At 48.1% G+C, this 21117-nt stretch overlaps 1 protein-coding gene across 2 annotated transcripts in view; it reads right to left on the reverse strand.

The window, feature by feature from the left end:
* Nucleotides 1–218: 218 nt before the first annotated feature.
* Nucleotides 219–21117, reverse strand: part of LOC119971539 (coiled-coil domain-containing protein 102A-like) — a 185107-nt gene continuing 164208 nt past the window's right edge. Inside the window, exons 7-8 of one of the 2 annotated variants that reach the window (XR_005461867.1) lie at nt 664–890; nt 221–579 (exon numbers count right to left, since the gene is read on the reverse strand). Coding sequence is in view for 1 of the 2 variants with exons in the window: in XM_038807195.1 (XP_038663123.1) it covers nt 732–890 (159 nt within the window). In the remaining variant the exon portion in view is untranslated. Of the gene's footprint in view, nt 891–21117 lie in introns of both variants that reach the window. The other variant, XM_038807195.1, reaches the window with a different exon arrangement.

Consider the following 21117-nt stretch of genomic DNA (forward strand, 5'->3'; position numbering starts at 1 on the left):
TGTGCGGAGTCTGCACGTCCTCCCCGTGTGTGCGTGGGTTTCCTCCGGGTGCTCCGGTTTCCTCCCACAGTCCAAAGATGTGCGGGTTAGGTGGATTGGCCATGCTAAATTGCCCGTAGTGTCCTAAAAAGTAAGGTTAAGGGTTGTTGGGTTACAGGTATAGGGTGGATACGTGGGTTTGAGTAGGGTGATCATTGCTCGGCACAACATCGAGGGTCGAAGGGCCTGTTCTGTGCTGTACTGTTCTATGTTCTATGAAACGTTCATGTCCTGATGTTTCATTCTTTTAGGGGGAAATCATGTAAGGAACCTTTTTAAAGCCTTATCTGATCCTTGTTACCGTTTACCTTCTGTTATGCATAATTCTACAATTATGCAGACTTTGGTTTTAAACTGAAACACCTCGAGTCTAATGTGCTATTTTGACTGGCCCAATAGCACTCCCCTCAGTGCAGTGTGCTATGTGGCCTAGTCCAGTGATGTCATTTCGATGAACATGGCTGGCAGCCAATCATCCCGTCTGGCATTCCGGGACTTGTTCAGTTGTTGTTATTGATTGATGGAGTGCTTCAAAGGTTTCTAGGAAGAAGAAGCACATACTCCATTTTAATTCAGTTCTGATTGGACTTGGAGAGCAGCAAGGAGCAAGTTTAAAATACTCACTTTTTCTATCAGCTAAGGTTGGTGAGTTATATCACTCTCTATCAGGCCTGCGAAAGTTTAACCTCTGATTAAAAGGCTGCAGTCATTCTCAATAGCCAGGTCTGTGAAACCCTATCCTCTGTCTGAAACACTGAGGAATGCACGTGCTGATAGCTCTCGCCTGAGATCTCTAGATGTCTGGAAGACAAGATTCTTTTCTCTTTCTCTTCACTACAGTTTATCTTGATCTGCAGAAAAAACAGACAAGCGTTCAAGAGGCATAATGGATGGAAAAGCTTTTTAAATTCCCAGCAGAGAATTCTAAGATTGTCTCAATCAGGTGAGCCAAACAGAGAGCCAAAGAGATGGGGGTCAGTGAAATGAAAGTGACCCCCAGAGGAAATGCTAGAGCCTGCAGGTTCTAATTGAAGGCACGAGCTAGAAATCCTATCCAACCGGTGGATTTCAACATTTTGTGTCCTGAGATATTGTTGACTACAAAGACCACAACCTCAGCAAGCAGCGAATATACTCATTCCTCATTCAGATTTGGATTTGTTTATCGTGATGTGTACCGAGGTACAGTGAAACGTATTGTTCTACGAGCAGCTCTGACAGATCATTCCGTACATGAAAAGAAAATACATAATAGGACAAACATAAAATACACAATGTTATTACACAGGCATGGGTGAAGCATACGGGAGTGCAGTACTACTCAGTAGAGAAGATGTGTAAACAGATCAGTTCATAAGAGGGTTGTTTTGGAGTCTGGTTACAGCGGGAAAGAAGCTGTTTTTGAAGCTGTTTTTAATCCCCATTATTTTGATCCTTGCCTAATTCACTTATATTGGGCCTCCAGAATCTGTGGGGCTGGAATAGGCCGTGCACTAGACCAGGGTGTTGTAACACCATGTGATCCATTACAGTTATTGATGGAGATAATAAATCACTGAGGCCCAGCATAGATCTTTGTGGAACTTCACTATAATTACAACCATAAATGAAACATTTATTGCTATTCTCTTTTCTGCCTGTTAATCCTCCATTCATGTTTAAATTCAATGTTGGCAGTCTGTAAAGTGCGAAGGGAGTGCTGCTCTCTTTGTAATCACTTCCGAATGACCCCTATTAAATAATGTACTGGGCCTGTCGCACAGAATCGGAATGTGCCTCTTCCTTACGGGCAGCACGGTAGCATTGTGGATAGCACAATCGCTTCACAGCTCCAGGGTCCCAGGTTCGATTCCGGCTTGGGTCACTGTCTGTGTGGAGTCTGCACATCCTCCCCGTGTCTGCGTGGGTTTCCTCCGGGTGCTCCGGTTTCCTCCCACAGTCCAAAGAGGTGCAGGTTAGGTGGATTGGCCATGATAAATTGCCCTTAGTGTCCAAAATTGCCCTCAGTGTTGGGTGGGGTTACTGAGTTATGGGGATAGGGTGGAGGTGTTGACCTGGGGTAGGGTGCTCTTTCCAGGAGCAGGTGCAGACTCGATGGGCTGAATGGCCTCCTTCTGCACTGTAAATTCTATGACAATCTATGACAATCTATGACCCACTCTCCTGTCAGTGCCTGAGAGTGACTGAGACTCGAACTCAGCCCAGGCTGCAAGCTGGGATTGTAAATTTATACCACCTTTTAAGAGACCTTTGTAAAGTGGGAAGATTGGGTAGCGCTAAACGGAGATGAAATAAGCACTTTAGGCCCCTGAATCATATCTATACATTGAAGCCTACTTGTGACAATAAGCAATTATTATTATTATTATTATACTCAGTGACTGTCACCATGCAGGAACTGAGGTTGGAAGGTGATGGCTCTGACCACATCTTACTTCCAAAACACAAAGGAGTCTTTCTTATCTAGACTGAGACAGACGCAGTCAGTGTCCAACTGACTCGGTCCATACAATCACCTCAAAGTCTACATTATTAAATAACAGAGAATAGATTCTTAAAGCAGGCCTTTGAAGGGGACATCTATCAAAGCTGTGGAAATGTAGGTGTTGCCTGACAAGTTGATAGTGTTGATGAGAAAGTGTGCCAACGTCCACACAGTAAAACATGGTGAGGGTCTATCATAGAGACAATAAACAGTGCATCAACAATTACGCAAGTGTGGAATATCAGAGTGTGGCCTTTTAATGCCATTTAATGGGTGAACATACAAGGACAAAATATCAAGGGGGCAATATATTGCGTCCAGAATTATTCTTCAAACTGAGGTGCATCACAAAACTGTCAGAAAACCAGCCAAAACAAGTTTTTAGCTTCAATATACATGAAGGCTATCTAGAATGTATTGCTTTTTTTGACAGAATTGAGGTTCATGGGCTGTTACTTGTGATAAGTTACTTTAATCTGCTGACAGCTAAACCATTCTTTCCAGTCTGAATTGAGAAAGAAACAGTCCCCTATTTCTGTGTTCTACGGCTGCCAAGAATTCCATCAATGGCAGTATTCTACGAGCAGCCCAGTCACTTAGTTCATGTAGTTTATCACAAACTATAGAACAATCACCTCGGCAGAATTGAAATGTCAGGGAATGGTCATTTTAAGCAATGCAAGGACAGCTGTAAATAGGGAGCAGACTGAGATTTTCATCATACCATAGACCGATGTGGGAACTCACAAAGCTTGTGTCTTGTTTGCAGCCATAGTTGACCAATGCCATCTGCTCATAAGATGACAGGTCCCAGTGGCTGTGTTTGTTCTGAAGGTCTATAAAGAGGTGAGGTGAAGGGAGAAAGGAAGGGTTATATTTCCTATGTGAAGGCCTTTGGAAGTTAGGTAATTATCTGGCTGTAGACGGAAATAGAGGGTTCTGAACAAATTGTAGAATCATAGAATCTGCACTGATCCTTCAAAAGAGCACTCTTCCCATATCCACTCCGCCCTATACCCATAATCCCAAAACCTTCCTGAATATCCCTGCGCACTAAGGGGCACATCTTTGGACTGTGGGAGGAAACCAGAGCACCTGGAGGAAACCCACGCAGACACTGGGAGAAAGTGCAAACTCCACACAGACAATCACCCAAGGCTGGAATTGAATCTGGGTCCCTGGCTCTGTGAGGCAACAGTGCTAACCACTGTTATGAGTATGAGGAAATGCCCAGAGATCAGAGGCAGCACTCAATCTTGGAAGGTGATTGTTTACACTGTGGTGTTAAACACCACCTGGTGTGGCTCAGGTCTCCCACTCTGGCATGACATTCCCAGCTGCATTCACTGCAGAGAAAGACACCTGGCTGATAAGGTACATGGCATGACTGTTTTCTCCAGGCCCTCTGCTTGGTCAACTGAGTTTTCGTTTCTGATGACCTTTACCAACATCCTTGCAACTAGTCAGCCAGCAGAGGTCAAGGCCAACTGTTCCCCAGTTGTCAAGTGTTAATTTCCACCATCTTCAGATCTCACTTGCAGGTGCCCTTCAAAAGGAGCAAATGGATGACCAGCAGGTTGTAACCCTTTTACCGCATTGAAGGTCTTTGACTAAATGTTGTCATCCATCCACTGAACATTAACGAGAGAGAGGGAGGGAGAGAAGACCATTAACAAGAGAGAGAGAGAGAGAGAGAGAGAGAGTAATATTAACGAGAGGGAAAGGCAAAAAGAGAGAGACACAAGAATATTAAGAGAGAGAGGACAATTAACGAGAGAGAGAAAAACAGGAATATTAACGAGGGAGAGACAGCAACATTAAGAAGAGAGGGAGCGACAGAAACATTAATGAGATCGAGAGAGAGAGCCAGAGGCAGGAACATTAACGTGAGAGAGAGAAGGGGAGAAAGAGAGAGGAACATTAACAAGAGAGAGAGAGAGGGAGGGAGTGACGGGAACATTAATGGGAGGGGGAGAGAGAGAGAGACAGGAGCATTAATGGGAGGGAGAGAGAGAGAGAAAAAGAAAGAGAGAGAGATGGGAATATAAATGGGGGAGAGAGAGAAAGATTAACAAGAAAGAGAGAGACAAACATTGAGAGAGAGAAAAACAGGAACATTAACGAGAGAGACGAACAATAACGAGAGAGAGAGAGGCAAAAAGAGAGAGAGACGTAAGAATATTGAGAGAAAGAGAGAGGAAAATTAACGAGAGAAAAACAGGAACATTATCAACGGAACGTCAGCAACATTAACAAGAGAGAGAGGGACAGGAACATTCAGGAGACAGAGATAGACAGAGCAAGAAACAGGAACATTAACGAGAGAGAGAGAAAGAGAGAGGACCATTAACGAGAGAGAGAGACAGGAACATTAACAAGAGAGGGAGAAAGAGAGAGGACCATTAACGAGAGAGAGAGACAGGAACATTGACAAGAGAGGGAGAAAGAGAGAGGACCATTAATGAGAGAGAGAGACAGGAACATTGACAAGAGAGGGAGAAAGAGAGAGGACCATTAATGAGAGAGAGAGACAGGAACATTGACAAGAGAGGGAGAAAGAGAGAGGACCATTAACGAGAGAGAGAGACAGGAACATTGACAAGAGAGGGAGAAAGAGAGAGGACCATTAACGAGAGAGAGAGACAGGGAACATTGACAGAGAGGGAGAAAGAGAGAGGACCATTAACGAGAGAGAGAGACAGGAACATTGACAAGAGAGGGAGAAAGAGAGAGGACCATTAACGAGAGAGAGAGACAGGAACATTGACAAGAGAGGGAGAAAGAGAGAGGCCATTAACGAGAGAGAGAGACAGGAACATTGACAAGAGAGGGAGAAAGAGAGAGGCCATTAACGAGAGAGAGAGACAGGAACATTAATGAGAGAGAGAGGGATAGGAAAATTAACGAGAGAGAGAGAGACAAGAATATTAAGAGAGAGGACAATTAACGACAGAAAGAGAAAGATAGAGAGAGACAGGAACATTAATGAGAGAGAGAAACATTAATGAGAGAGATGGAGAGGCAGAAAGAGAGAGGACAATTAGCAAGAGAGAAAAACAGAAACATTAACGAAAGACAGGAACATTAACAAGAGAGAGAGGGACAGGAACATTAATGAGAGAGAGAGGGCGAGGCAGAAAGAAAGAGAGAGACAAGAATATTAACGAGAGAGAGGGAGGAAAATTAACAAGAGAGATAAAGAGAGGAAGGAATATTAACGAGAGAGATAGAGCGAGATAGACAGAAACATTAATGAGAGAGATGCAGAGACAGAAAGAGAAAAACAAGAATATTTAGAGAGAAAGAAAGGACAATTAACAAGAGAGAAAAACAAACATTAACGAGAGAAAGACAGGAACATTAACAAGAGAGAGAGGGACAGGAACATTAACGAGAGAGGGAGAGGCAGAAAGAGAGAGAGACAAGAATATTAACAAGAGAAAAAAGAGAGGACAATTAACGAGAGAGAGATAGAGGGGCGGGTACATTAACAAGAGAGAGAGAGAGCGAGACAGACAGAAACATAGAACATACAGTGCAGGAGGAGGCCATTCGGCCCATCGAGTCTGCACCAACCCATTTAAGCCCTCACTTCCACCCTATCCCTGTAACCCAATAACCCCTCTGTCATGATATGCACTCATTCACATAATGAGATACAGACAGCAGTGGCCAGACACCCAGTACAGCCAATCAACACACAGGGCAGAACACAACCAATCACCAGGCAGAACACTAGAAGGTGGTCTCCCAGTATAAAAACACGACGAGCATCAACACTCTGCCTCTTTCCACTGGTGACAACTGTAGTGATAGTCAGGGTGTACATATCAGTTAGCACCTTCTACACGTGGCTCAGAGCTAGTCTGGTGTAGCTAGTTATAGTAAGCACGCTTAGATTAGTAGAGTGTCAAACCCACAGCGAATTGTGTGCACTGCTTAGCTAGTTCAATAAAGTATTGAACTAACATCACAGTTTGGAGTCTACTTTCAAGTATAACTGCATCCAGTTGCAGTCTGTGTTGCCCCAGGGTGAATAACACAACATGGTACCAGTAGTCTACTATCTCCAAGTGGTTTACCTCGAGTGATTCCGTGACGACCAGCGGCATGGAGAAGATCCAGGCCCCTCCACAGCTACGGTTCTCCGGCAATCTCGGCACCAACTGGCACGTCTTCAAGCAAAGGTTCCTTCTCTATATTGAGGCCTCAGGCCTTGAGGATGCGTACGATGCCAGAAAATTCGTGCTGCCCTTATTAACTGCGGGGGACCAAGCCATCCAGATTTTCAACTCATTTAATTTTACCGACGGCCGGACTTCCGGTGGCGCTCGCGAGCGGAGTGGCTGCGTCGATAAGAGGCTCCCGCCGGTCCGAGATATTTCAGACTTTTTTGGGGGTTTCCCCGTGGTTCTTTCTTCCCGGGTTTCTTCGGCCTTTGGGGCCTCAGGGATGGGTGTCGGGTCGGTCCGGTTTGGAGCCGGTGAGGAGCCCCGCGGGACTCTCCAGCGGCTGGAGCGGGAGGCATCGATCCAGAGGTCGGATGTGTGGGCGGAGATTGACACGAGGCGAGGCAATCGAGATGGCAGGCCTGAGTCCAGAACACAATGTAGAGGGGGAGTAGAGCAAAATGGGTGGCTCCCACTGAAAATGGGTCTTTGAGGAGTTTGAAGTCCGGTCCCGGGGGAAGAGGTTTTTTTTTAATTGATTTTGGAATTTTTGGAAAAATTTGTTGAAAATAATTATTTATTTATTTTCGGATTGAAGAAAGAAAGAAAAAATAATAAGTCGGCAGAGGATGCGAAAAGCAGCTCAGAAGAGGGAAGAAAACCCGGGTTCGCCGTTGAATGAGAAGGCCAGCAAAAGCAGATGCCGGACCGCATGGTGGGGCCGCACTACTTACGGTGGAAAAGATGACCGAGGTGATGGCGGTGGAGCTGGAAATGCAGTTTGCGAGGCTTTGAGGAAGGAGAGGAAGGAGACGGCGGTTGCATTGAAATCTTTGGTGGAGGTGGCTGTGGCAAAGATATCGGCTAGGTGAGAGAGCAGGGCGAAAAGATAAAGGAAGTGGAGGAAGCCATGTCGCAGCACACGGTCCAGCTCACCTCGATGGGGGATGAGCTGCGGAGGGTGGTGGAGGTCAACAGAGGGCTCCGAGCAAAGTTGGATGGTGCCGGAGTTCGGATCTATCAGGACTTGACTGTGGAGCTGGCAAAAAGACGAGCGTCATTCGGGCAAGTGAAGGCGGCACTGTACAAGAAGGCAGTGCGACTTAGTATGGTATACCCGGCAAAGCCGAGGGTGACGTATGGTGCCAAAGATTTTTATTTCAATACAGCGGCGGCAGTTCAGGCATTCGTGAGGGCAGAAGGCTTGGGACAGACGTGACGAGTGGAGCTGGAAGAGAGACTATGGACTGTGATTGGGGAGCTGGAAAATGTATAAATGTCATAACTTTCTTTTTACTGACGTGTATTTTAATTTACTTCTCTTCACATTGGTACAGAGTTCAAGTGATTGGTTGGGTTGATTGGCATTCTGTTTTGCGACGGTTATGTCTTAGTTTAGTAAATTGTATGGGTTTGATTGAAAGGACGTTTGAGGACTCGTCTACTGAGGTAGTATGGGCCGAGGTTAGGAACAGGAGAGGGGAGGTCACCCTGTTGGGAGTTGTCTATAGACCTCCGAATAGTTCCAGAGATGTAGAGGAAAGGATTGCAAAGATGATTCTCGACAGGAGCGAGAATAACAGGATAGTTGTTATGGGGGACTTTAACTTTCCAAATATTGACTGGAAATACTATAGTTCGAGTACTATAGATGGGTCAGTTTTTGTGCAGTGTGTGCAGGAGGGTTTTCTGACACAGTATGTAGACAGGCCAACAAGGGGCGAGGCCACATTGGATTTGGTACTGGGTAATGAACCCGGCCAGGTGTTAGATTTAGATGTAGGTGAGCACTTTGGTGATAGTGATCACAATTCAGTTGTGTTTACTTTAGCAATGGGCAGGGATAGGTATATACCGCAAGGCAAGAATTATAGCTGGGGAAAGGCAATTATGATGCTATTCGGCAAGGTTTAGGATGTATAGGATGGAGAAGGAAACTGCAGGGGATGGATACAATCGAAATGTGGAGCTTTTTCAAGGAACAGCGTGTCCTTGATAAGTATGTACCTGTCAGGCAGGGAGGAAGTTGTCGAGCAAGGGAACCGTGGTTTACTAAGGAAGTTGAAGCACTTGTCAAGAGGAAGAAGGCGGCTTATGTTAGGATGAGACATGAAGGCTCAGTTAGGGCAATTGAGAGTTACAAATTAGCCAGGAAGGACCTAAAGGGAGAGTTAAGAAGAGCGAGGAGAGGACACGAAAAGTCGTTAGCGGATAGGATCAAGGAAAACCCTAAGGCTTTCTATAGGTATATCAGGAACAAAAGAATGACTAGAGTAAGATTAGGGCCAATCAAGGATAGTAGTGGAAAGTTGTGTGTGGAATCAGAGGAGATAGGGGAAGCGTTAAATGGATATTTTTCATCAGTGTTTACACTGGAGAAAGACAATGTTGTCGAGGAGAATATTCAGGTTCAGTCGACCAGGCTAGATGAAATTGAGGTTCACAAGGAGGAGGTGTTAGCAATTTTGGAAAGTGTAAAAATAGATAAGTCCCCTGGGCCAGATGGGATTTATCCTAGGATTCTCTGGGAAGCCAGGGAGGAGATTGCAGAGCCTTTGTCCTTGATCTTTATGTCGTCTTTGTCGACAGGAATAGTGCCGGAAGACTGGAGGATAGCAAATGTTGTCCCCTTGTCTCTACCCACCTGGGGAGTAGAGACAACCCTGGTAATTATAGACCTGTGAGCCTTACTTCGGTTGTGGGTAAAATGTTGGAAAAGGTTATAAGAGATAGGGTTTATAATCATCTTGAAAAGAACAAGTTGATTAGTGATAGTCAACACGGTTTTGTGAAGGGTAGGTCATGCCTCACAAACCTTATTGAGTTTTTTGAGAAGGTGACCAAACAGGTGGATGAGGGTAAAGCGGTTGATGTGGTGTATATGGATTTCAGTAAGGCATTTGATAAGGTTCCACACGGTAGGCTATTGCAGAAAATAAGGAAGTATGGGATTGAAGGTGATTTAGCGGTTTGGATCAGTAATTGGCTAGCTGAAAGAAGACAGAGGGTGGTGGTTGATGGCAAATGTTCATCCTGGAGTTCAGTTACTAGTGGTGTACCGCAAGGATCTGTTTTGGGGCCACTGCTGTTTGTCATTTTTATAAATGACCTGGAAGAAGGTGTAGAAGGATGGGTTAGTAAATTTGCAGATGACACGAAGGTTGGTGGAGTTGTGGATAGTGCTGAAGGATGTTATAGGTTACAGAGGGACATAGCTAAGCTGCAGAGCTGGGCTCAGAGGTGGCAGATGGAGTTTAATGCGGAAAAGTGTGAGCTGGTTCACTTTGGAAGGAGTAACAGGAATGCAGAGTACTGGGCTAATGGCAAGATTCTTGGTAGTGTAGATGAACAGAGAGATCTCGGCATCCAGGTAGATAAATCCCTGAAAGTTGCCACCCAGGTTAATAGGGCTGTTAAGAAGGCATATGGTGTGCTAGCCTTTATCAGTAGGGGGATTGAGTTTCGGAGCCACAAGGTCATACTGCAGCTGTACATAACTCTGGTGCGGCTGCTCCTGGAGTACTGCGTGCAGTTCTGGTCACCACATTATAGGAAGGATGTGGAAGCTTTGGAAAGGGTTCAGAGGAGATTTACTAGGATGTTGCCTGGTATGGAGGGAAGGTCTTACGAGGAAAGGCTCAGGGACTTGAAGTTGTTTTCGTTAGAGAGGAGAAGGCTGAGAGGTGACTTAATAGAGACATATAAGATAGTCAGAGGGTTAGATAGGGTGGACAGTGAGAGTCTCTTCACTCGGATGGTGATGACCAACACGAGGGGGACATAGCTTTAATTGAGGGTAGTAGATATAGGACAGATGTCAGAGGCAGTTTCTTTACTCAGAGAGGAGTAGGGGTGTGGAACGCCCTGCTGCAACAGTAGTAGACCTCGCCAAATTTAAGGGCAGTTTAGTGTCACTGGATAGACATGTGGATGAAAATGGAATAGTTGTAGGTCAGATAGGCTTCAGATGGTTTCACAGGTCGGGCGCAACCATCGAGCGCCGAAGGGCCCGTACTGCGCTGTTAATTGCTCTATGTTCTATGATTGTTGTTTTTTCTTTCTCTTGGGACTGGGTGGGAGGGGACGGTATATCTTGGCGGGGGTAGCAACCCGTGCTAGCTAACTAAAGTCAGCTAGTGAATGGAGGTGAGGTGAGAGGAGGGCTGCGGACATTAGAGCCAGGTTAGGCAGGTTCCGATGGGCCGTACAGGCGAGCGAGGGGGCGGGCAGGGGGGAAGGGATTGATGCTGGGAGATGTTTTTTCGAGAGGAAATGGGGGAGGGAGTTTGGGAGGGGGGAAGGGGTTCGATGTTAATAATGGATAGGGCGCTCAGGCTCATGGGGCAGGGCCCTGTGGTATGATGATGGTGGATAAGAAGGGTTGGGGGGAGTTGAGCGTACCCCCAGTTAGGATAGTCACGTGGAACGTGAGGGGGTTAGGAGGTCCGGTCAAGCGGTCAAGGGTGCTTGCACATCTTAAAAGTTTGAAAGCCGATGTAGCAATGCTGCAGGAAACTCACTTGAGGGTGAAGGACCAGGTGAGACTTAAAAAGGACTGGGTAGCCAGGTGTTTCACTCTGGGCTTGACGGAAGGGCTCGAGGGGGTAGCGGTGGTTGGTCAGCAAAAGGGTGCGGTTCCAGATAGAGAAGGTGGTAGCAGATGAGGGGAGTAGATATGTGATTGTGGCAGGGGGCGCTGGAGGGGAGGTTAGTGGCGCTGTTAAGTGTAGCACGTCCCAATTGGGATGATTGGGATTGCAAAGAAGGTGTTTGAGACACACACGACTGATAGTGGGGGGGGGGGGGTGGACCGGAACTTGGTGCAGGAGCCAGGTTGGACAGGTCACAGCCGGCATCGCTGGTCCCCATCGGGGCGGGGGGGTGAAGGTGTTGGCTGGGCTAATTGTGGAAATTGGAGGTTTCCTGCCCCGAGGGATCGGGAGTACTTGTTTTTCTCGGCAGTCCATAAGGTATAATCTCAGATCGACTTTTTGTGGTGGGAAAGGCTTTTGCTGCTGGGGTTAAGGGGTCGGAAGTACTCTGCAATTGCAATGTCAGATCATGCTCCACATTGGGGTGGATTGGTGCTGGAGAAGGGGGTAGCGCAGAGGCCGGGGTGGAAACTGGATGTGGGGCTTTTGGGGAACCAAGTGTTCTGTGACAAAATTGAAAAGGTAATTAAGGAATATGTAGGTTTCAGCTGTACGGGTGAGGTGTCGAAGGCCGTCGTCTGGGAGGCTCTAAAGGTGGTGGTGAGGGGGGAGGTGATTTAAGGCCAGGGTGGACAAAGAGAAGAGGCTGGAGCAGCAGAGGGTAATAGATGAGATATTGGAGGTAGATAGGAGTTATGCAGAAGATGGAGACCCAGCGAAGCTGGAAAAGAGGAAGGAACTACAGGCGAGCTTCGACCGACTATCTACCAGGAAGGCGGTGCACCAACTGAGGCGAGCAAGGGGTGCACTTTATGAACATGGAGAGAAGGTCAGCAGGTCAGCTCCGCAGGGAAGCAGCAGCAAGGGACATTGTGCAGGTGAGGGATAGGGCAGGGAAGTTGGTGGTGGCGCTGGGTCTGATTAACAAGGTATTTGAGGAATTTTATGTGAGGTTGTACAGGTCAGAGCCACCCGGGGAGATTGTGAGATGCAGGGAATTTCTAGATGGGCTGGAGTACCGAGGTTAGGGGAGGGGGACAGGGTTACATTAGAAGGAGCAATAGTGGAGCAGGAGATAAAGGGATGCGATTGGGAGGATGCAGTCGGGGAAGGTGGCAGGGCCAGATGGGTTTCCGGTGGAATATTATAAAAAATCCAAGGATAAACTGGCACCCCTGATGGTGGGGATTGTTTGAAGAGGGCGACAGGGAAGGGGGTTTTGCCACAAACGTTGGGGCAGGCATCGATTTCCTTGCTGCTAAAAAAAGATAAGGATCCGACGGAGTGTGGGTCGTATAGGCCCATATCACTTCTGAATGTGGACGCAAAAGTTGGCGAAGGTACTGGCGGGAAGGCTGGAGGAGTGCCCCCTGAAGGTGATAGGTGAAGATCAGACGGGGTTTCGTGAAAGGTAGACAGCTCTTTTCAAACATTAGAAGGGTATTGAATGTCATTATGGCACCGGCAGAGGGGAAGGAAACAGAGGTGGTTGTGGCATTGGATGCCGAGAAGGCGTTTGACTGGGTAGAATGGGGGTACTTGATGGCAGTTCTGGAGCGGTTTTGGGATCGGACCAAGATTTGTGAACTGGGTAAAGCTGTTATATAAGGAGTCAAGGGCAGGTGTCCACACAAACAACATCAGCTCGAGATACTTTTCTCTCCACCGTGGGACTAGACAGGGACGTCCTATGTCCCCCCTGCTGTTTGCACTCGCGATTGAGGCCGTTGGCCATCGCATTAAGTAGTTCGGGAGCATGGAAGGAATAGTGCTGGGGGGGGGGGATAGAGCATAGGGTGTGTCTTATATGCCGATGACTTGCTGTTAGACGTGTCGGAACAGAGTGTGTCGATAGGGGGAATATTGGAGCTACTTCTAGTGTTTGGGTCTTTCTCTGGATACAAACTAAATCTAGGCAAGAGAGAGTATTTTGTGGTGTCTTGGCCGGGGGTGGGGGGGGGGGGGGCTGCCATTCTGTAGGGCAGGGACTCACTTTAGATACCTGGGGGTTCAGGTTGCCTGGGAGTCCGGGGGGGGGGGGGGGGGGGGGTGGGGGGGGGGGGGGGGGGGGGGGGGGGGGGGGGGGGGGGGGGAGGAGAAAGGCGGGGCTCAGCAGGTACATCTCTAGTTTGGTGGGGAGAGTGAAAGCTGATCTGGCAAGGTGGGATGGTCTCTCTCTGTCACTGGCGGGTTGGGTACAGGCGGTTAAAATGAAAATGAAATGAAAATGAACGTTTTGCCCCAATTTCTGTTTATTTTTCAATGCCTGCCGATTTTCCTGCCAAAGGCTTTTTTCAGAGAGATTGAGGGAAGGATTACGTCGTTCATATGGGGAGGGAAGGTGGCCAGAGTTAGAAAGGTGCTGCTACAGAGGGGAAGGCAGGCAAGGGGTTTGGGTCTTCCGAACCTGATGTATTACTACTGGGCAGTGAATGTGGAGAAGGTGCGGAGCTGGGTCAGAGGGGTTGATTCCCAGTGGGTCAGAATGGAGGAGAGTTTGTGCAGTGGGTCGGAATTGAAAGCACTAGCAACAGCGCCGCTCCCGATAGCCCCGGGGAAGTACTCAGGGAGTCCGGTAATAATAGCTTCATTGAAAATCTGGAGGCAGTTTCGCCAACACTTCGGGTTGGGGGCTGGGTCAAGGGAAATGCCGATTCGGGGGAACCACAGATTTGAGCCAGGGAGGTGGGATGGAAATTTTCAGAATGGGAGGAGAAGGGGATTAGACACTGAAAGATTTGTTTCTTCGGGGTCGGTTTGCAGGATTAAAGGAGCTGGAAGCGAAGTATGGGCTGGAGCAGGGGGAAATGTTTAGATAAATGCAGGTTCGAGATTTTGCCAGAAAGGAGATACAGAACTTCCCGGAGGAGCCGGCCTCCACATTGCTGGAGGAGGTGCTGATGACAGGGGGACTGGAGAAGGGGGTAGTGTCAGGGGTTTACGGAACTATTTTGGAAGAGGAGAAGGCACCACTGGAAGGGATCAAAGCAAAGTGGGAGGAAGAGTTGGGAGAAGATATGGAGGAGGGGTCTGGTGTGAGGTGTTCCGGAGAGTAAATGCCTCCACCTCATGTGCGAGGTTGGGGCTGATAAATCTGAAGGTGGTATACAGAGCGCACCTCACGAGGGCGAGGATGAGCCGATTCTTTGAAGGAGTAGAAGGTGTGTGTGAGAGCTGTGGGGTGGGGGGGGGGGGGGCTGCTAATCACGTTCATATGTTTTGGTCCTGTCCAAAGCTAGAGGATTATTGGAAGGAGATGTTTAGGGTAATTTCTAAAGTGGTGCACGTGGAAATGGACCCGGGTCCCCGGGAGGACATATTCGGGGTGTCGGACCAGCCAGAGTTGGAAAGGGTGCGGAGGCAGATGTTGTGGCCTTCGCCTCGTTGATCGCCTGAATGCGGATCCTGATGGGATGGAGAGCAGCCTCTCCACCCTGTGCCCTGGCGTGGCGGGGGGGGATCTGTTGGAATTCTTGCTTCGTGAATTTGAAAGTTTGAATTGAGGGGAAGTATGGAGGGGTTCTACAATTCATGGGCATTATTCATCATGCACTTTCTAGAACTGGATAATATCGAACATTAGTTGGGGGGGGGTGGGTGGGAGGGTGGGGAAGGGGGGCAGTGTGTGTTGATGCTAACTATGGGTGATTCCGGATTCCTTTTTGTTATTTGTTTATGTGAACATGTGGCGAATGTTTGGGGGTTGGTGGGAGGATGGGATTGTTGTTATTGATATGGGGATTGACATATTTGTTGCTGATTATTGTTTATTGTTGGCGGGTGTAAATTTGGGAGAAAATGTGAAAAAGGAGGAGAATAAAGAAATATTTTTTTTTTAATTTACCGAAGGCCAGGACAAGACCAAATTCAACAACGTTTTGGAGAAGTTCGACAGTCACTGTGAAGTTGAAACAAACGAGAGCTTTGAGCGCTGTATCTTCCAGCAATGCCTTCAGGCTATGGGTGAACCTTTCCAATCCTTTCTAACTCATCTCCATATATTAGTGCAGTCCTGCAATTATGGTGACACTGCTGATTCCATCATCAGGGATCAGATTGTGTTTGGTGTGCACTCCGATTCCTTGCAGAAGTAACCCCTCAAAATTAAGCAATGACCCTGCCAGTCGCAATTGAGACGTGCATGAGCCTGCGAGATATCGGTACTTCCGTCTCAAATCGGCAGAATATGAAAAACTTGCCTCGCACGAGGCAGAGTGTGTACAGGCCATCGCCCGGATGCAGCGCCTCAGTATCGATGAAAGCGGCCATTTCGCGGGCTTTTCCCAGAGCACCACGCATTCGCAACACGAACGGGAGAACGAAGCAGCCGAAAACCAAACTGCGCAGGTGCGAACGTCAGCTGACCGCACTGCGCATGTGCGACGACGCACGGAGCGTAACAACGTCAACGTCATGACTAGCTCGAACTGCGGCATCGCCCACTTAAAGCAGCAACGCCCTGCAAAAGGCAGGCACTGTTTAAATTGCGGGAAGCCTGGACATTATGCAGCCTTGTGCAGATCTGCACCACCAGTCAAGGGCCAGCGGTCCTAATTCCAACGCAAGCGAGTTCGATGTGTACAGCAAGGTATACTGGATTCTGATCCTGGTAGCACTACGGATCCAGAGGATGACTGCCTGGAGTCCCCCTATCGTGTAGGCATCATCACTACATGTGATTCAAATTCAGTATGACGCCTATCTATCCTCAATATGGATTCGGCGGACGAATGGCGTGCTGTCATACACGTAAATCAATGCAGCATCCAGTTCAAGCTGGACACTGGTGCTTCTGCCAATCTCATCTCTCAAGCTGATTTTGACTGCATTAAAAGCAACCCTAAATTCTTCTGCCAGCCTGCCAGCTCCTCGATTATAATGGCAATGCCATAACTGCACTAGGATCTTGTCATCTATTCGTCTCCAACAAGACCATCAATGTCATACTGCGATTAGAAATCGTCAAGCCTGATAAGGTATCCCTGCTTGGTGCCCATGCATACAAGCTACTCAACCTCGTACAGCGAGTCCATGACATGTCCTTCTTCCAATGTGGAGCTTCAGGCTGACATTGATGACATTCTAGCTCAACATTCGGATGTGTTTGATGGAACGAGCACTCTGTCATACTGCTGCAAGATCCTACTCAGGCCTGATGCCACGCCGGTAATCCATGCATTCTAGTGGCTACCCACACATCAAGCAGAGTGGCTTGAGCTCAAAGCAGCAAAGCTCACCACTGCTCTGGTACTCTCGCGTTTTTGACCCAGACAGGGAAACACAAATCTCCACGGACGCAAGCCAGGACGGCATTGGTGCGGTGCTCCTCCAGAGGGAGGACTCCTCGTCCTGGGCAACTATAGCTTATGCGTCAAAGGCCATGACTCCTACTGAACAGAGGTACGCCCAGATAGAAAAAGAGTGCCTGGACCTCCTTACCGGCATTGTAAAGTTCCATGACCACGTCTATGGTCTACCAACATTCACAGTGGAGACTGACCACTAACGATATCATTCATAAGGACTTGAATGACATGACGCATTCTCCGTCAACTCCAAAGGTATGATTTTGAGTTAGTATACACACCAGGCAAGGAGCTGATAATTGCGGATACCCTGTCCCTCTCCATCACCTCGCCCTGTGAACAAATTGACTTCATCCGCCAGATATATGCACAGGTGCAGCTGTGTGCCAGCAACCTCCTGGCCTCAGATGAAAGAGTGATCAGCATTCGTGAAGAGACTGCCAAAGACCCTCTTCTGCAGCGTGTAATGCCCACCTTGCAAATGGCTGGCAAAGGGGCAATGCCCTCAGTTCCTTAATGTGAAGGACGGCCTGACAGATGTCAAGGAGATCCTCCTCAAGCTAGATCATATCGTTATTCCTCAGTCTGCAGAGCTTAGTGCTCAAACAAATCCACGAGGGACACCTAGGTGTCGAAAAGTGTAGACGCAAGGCCCGGCAGGCTGGTCTATTGCCTGGAATCAGCCAGGACATATCCAACATGATCCTCAATTGGGTGACCTGCCAGCGTTTCCAGGCCTGCTCAGGCCAAAGAAACACTCCAGCAACACGAGATCGTGACCTCTGTGGTCCAAGGTGGGAATCGACCTTTTTCACATCAATGGGCGTGACTGTGTGCTCATCATAGATTACTGCTCAAATTACCCCGAAGTTGTGAAGCTGTCAGACCTCACATCAAGGACAGTCATCAAGTCCTGCAAGGAGACATTTGCCAGGCATGGTATTCCACTCACTGTCATGAGTGACAATGGTCCCCGCTTCCACAGCCAAGAATGGTCCAATTTCGGCAAGTCGTACCAATTCAACCACATTACCTCAAGCCCACACTACCAACGGGAAGGTTGAGAAAGGGGTCCATATAGTGAAGCACCTGCTCTGCAAGGCTGCGGATTCTGCTTCTGACTTCAACCTTGTGCTGTTGGCGTACAGGGCAACCCCTCTGTCCATCGGTATGTCTCCGGCTCCACTCCTCATGAATAGAGACCTGCAAAAGACTGTTCTGGCCGTACACTTGCCAGACCTGGATCACCTCCCAGTGCTGCAAAAGGTGCAGCAACTCAGGAACTGGCAAAAGCTGACGTACGATGCTCATGCTACCGATGGGTGGGGTTACTGGGTTATGGGGATAGGGTGGAGATGTTGACCTTGGTAGGGTGCTCTTTCCAAGAGCCAGTGCAGTCTCAATGGGCCGAATGGCCTCCTTCTGCACTGTAAATTCTATGATAATCTATGATTGCCTGTGCTATCTCCGAAAGATGCTGTTCGGATCAGCTACCTGATGGAGGCTGGTCAGCTCCAGCTGTTGTTGTTCGACAGGCTGCTCCCAGATCGTTTGTAGTTCGAGCTGATGGCTCCACTGTCAGGCGCAACAGAAGGGCACTGCGCAAACTTGCCTGCCCACCACCAGATCTTACTTTTCCAAAGTTGTTCTGCCTCCTCCGGACACCTCGCACCACGAGGCCACCAATCTGGCAGCAATCCCACCTGTCAAGGCACCGTCGTCCCCACCTCCACGTCTCAGGCAGTCGACAAGGATCAGACACGAGCCCCAAAGATTGGACTTAGACATTTATCTTGTAAATTTTGTTCTGTATCTGCTAGACACCTCTTATGTACATATTCATCCACTCGCCATTTAATGTAAATAGTTATACATGTAAATACAGTTGCATATACTCCAAGCAACCAACATTTTTTTTAAAAAAGGGAAGATGTCATGATATGTACTCATGCACATAATGAGATACAGACAGACAGTGAGACACCCAGTACAGCCAATCAACACACAGGACAGAACACAACCAATCATCAGGCAGAACACTAGAAGGTGCCTTCCACTATAAAACACACGAGGCATCAACACTCTGCCTCTTTCCACTGGTGACAACTGTAGTGACAGTCAGGGTTGTACATATCAGTTAGCACCTTCTACACGTGGCTCAGAGCTACTCTGGTCTAGTTAGTTATAGTGAGCACGCTTAGATTAGTACAGTGTCAAACCCACAGCGATTGGTGTGCACTGCTTAACAAGTTCAATAAAGCGTATTGAACTAACATCACAGTTTGGAGTCTACTTTCAAGTACAACTGCATCCAGTTGCAGTCCGTGTTGCCCCAGGGTGAATAACACGACACCCTCCTCACCTTTTGGACACAACGGGCAATTTATCATGGCCAATCCACCTAACCCGCACAAATTTGGATGGTGGGAGGAAACCGGAGCACCCGGAGGAAAACCCACGCAGACACGGGGAGAACGTGCAGACTCCGCACAAGACAGTGACCAAGCGGGGAATCGAACCCGAGACCCTGCGCTGTGAAGTCACAGTGCGAGCCACTTGTGCTACCGTGCTGCCCTGTAAACATTAATGAGAGAGAGACAAGAACATTAATGAAAGATGGAGAGGCAGAGAGAGAGAGACACTTAAGAATATTGAGAGAGAAAGAGAGGCCAATTAACGAGAGAGAGAGAGAGAACAGACAGAAATATTAACGAGAGAGAGAGATAGAGACAGGAACATCAATGAGAGAGTCGAGAGGCAGAAAGAGAAAGAGACACACAGAATATTAACAAGAGAGAGGATAATTATGAGCGAGAGAGCGAGAAAAAACAGGGACATGAGGAGAGAGACAGGAAGATTAACAAGAGAGAGAGGGACAGGAACATTAATGAGAGAGAGAGAACGGCAAACATTAACGACTATGCGAGAGACTCTGCTGTCGCCACCTCTCTGACACTCCTCAACCATCTCGTACAGCAGACGCCGGAACTTGGAAGCAAGATAGAGGCCATATTCTCAACCTGCGCACAGGACGCATCAGACCAACTGCGGAACACCGCCAAACGAGACAATGGTACTACGCCACCTATATGCACACCAAGAACAGGAAGCTTGAGAAAATCGGCATCACCACCAGCAGCAAACGAGCCTCACCCGGTACCACAGCAGAAAATACAGTGAAATCGCTTGTCAACTTGTTGGAATCCCTCCTTCAACCAGGCAAAAATCGAAGTCCTCAGCAGAGGGCTCAATTTCTGCCCCACCACCAAAATGGACCCCATCAGTCTCGCGGCAGACACAAAGGAATCATCAGGCAAATGAGGACCCGGGTGCTCGTCCACAGATCCCCAAGAGGCCAACAGCGAACCCATGAGAGAACCAATGAACCGGAACAGCAGACCGAGAGATCTGTTGTGCAGCAACCGAAGAGGAAAGAGTCGAATTGGACCCCTCTGGAAGGCCGCTGCCCTAGACTCGACATGTATGCTCAAGCCGTCAGAAGTCGTGTCAATGCCAGATTTATCAGTCGCATTCACAAGACAGCCCCGAACGTCACCCAAGCACAATGCAATGCCATCCACACTCTCCAAACTAACCGCAACATCGTCATCAAACCAACAGACAAAGGAGGGACCATCATCATACTGAACAGAATGGACTACTGCAAAGAAGTGTACCGATAACTCAACAACCAGGAACACTACAGACATTTACCTGCAGATCTGACCAAAGAACACACCCGCCAACTCAACAGACTGATCAAGACCTTGGATCCAGACCTTCAGAGGACCAGTTGGGCCAGGAACATTCCTCGTCAAAGAAGGCATACAGCATGCTTGCCTTCATTGGTCGGGGCATTGAGAATAAAAATTGGCAAGTAATGTTGCAGCTGTATAGAACCTTAGTTAGGCCACACTTGGAGTATAGTGTTCAATTCTGGTCGCCACATTACCAGAAGGACGTGGAGGCTTCAGAGAGGGTGCAGAAGAGATTTTACCAGGATGTTGCCTGCTATGCAGGGCATTAGCTATGAGGAGAGGTTGAATAAACTCAGTTTGTTCTCACTGGAACGAGGTTGAGGGACGACCTGATAGTGGTTTACAAAATTATGAGGGGCATAGACAGAGTGGATAGTCAGAGACTTTTTCCCCAGAGTAGAGAGGTCAATTACTAGGGGGCATAGGTTTAAGGTGCGAGGGGCAAGGTTTAGAGGAGATGTACAAGGCAAGTTTTTTTACACAGAGGGTAGTTGATGCCTGGAACTTGCTGCCGGAGGAGGTGGTGGAAGCAGGGACGATAGTGACGTTTAAGGGGCATCTTGATAGATTCATGAATAGGATGGGAATAGAGGGATACGGACCCCGGAAGTGTAGAAGATTCTAGTTTAGACGGGCAGCATGGTCGACGCAGACTTAGAGGGCCGAAGGGCCTGTTCCTGTGCTGTTACTTTTCTTTGTTCTCTGTCA

This window comes from Scyliorhinus canicula, chromosome 9 (assembly GCF_902713615.1).
Source record: "Scyliorhinus canicula chromosome 9, sScyCan1.1, whole genome shotgun sequence".
NCBI classification, from domain to species: Eukaryota; Metazoa; Chordata; class Chondrichthyes; order Carcharhiniformes; family Scyliorhinidae; genus Scyliorhinus; species Scyliorhinus canicula.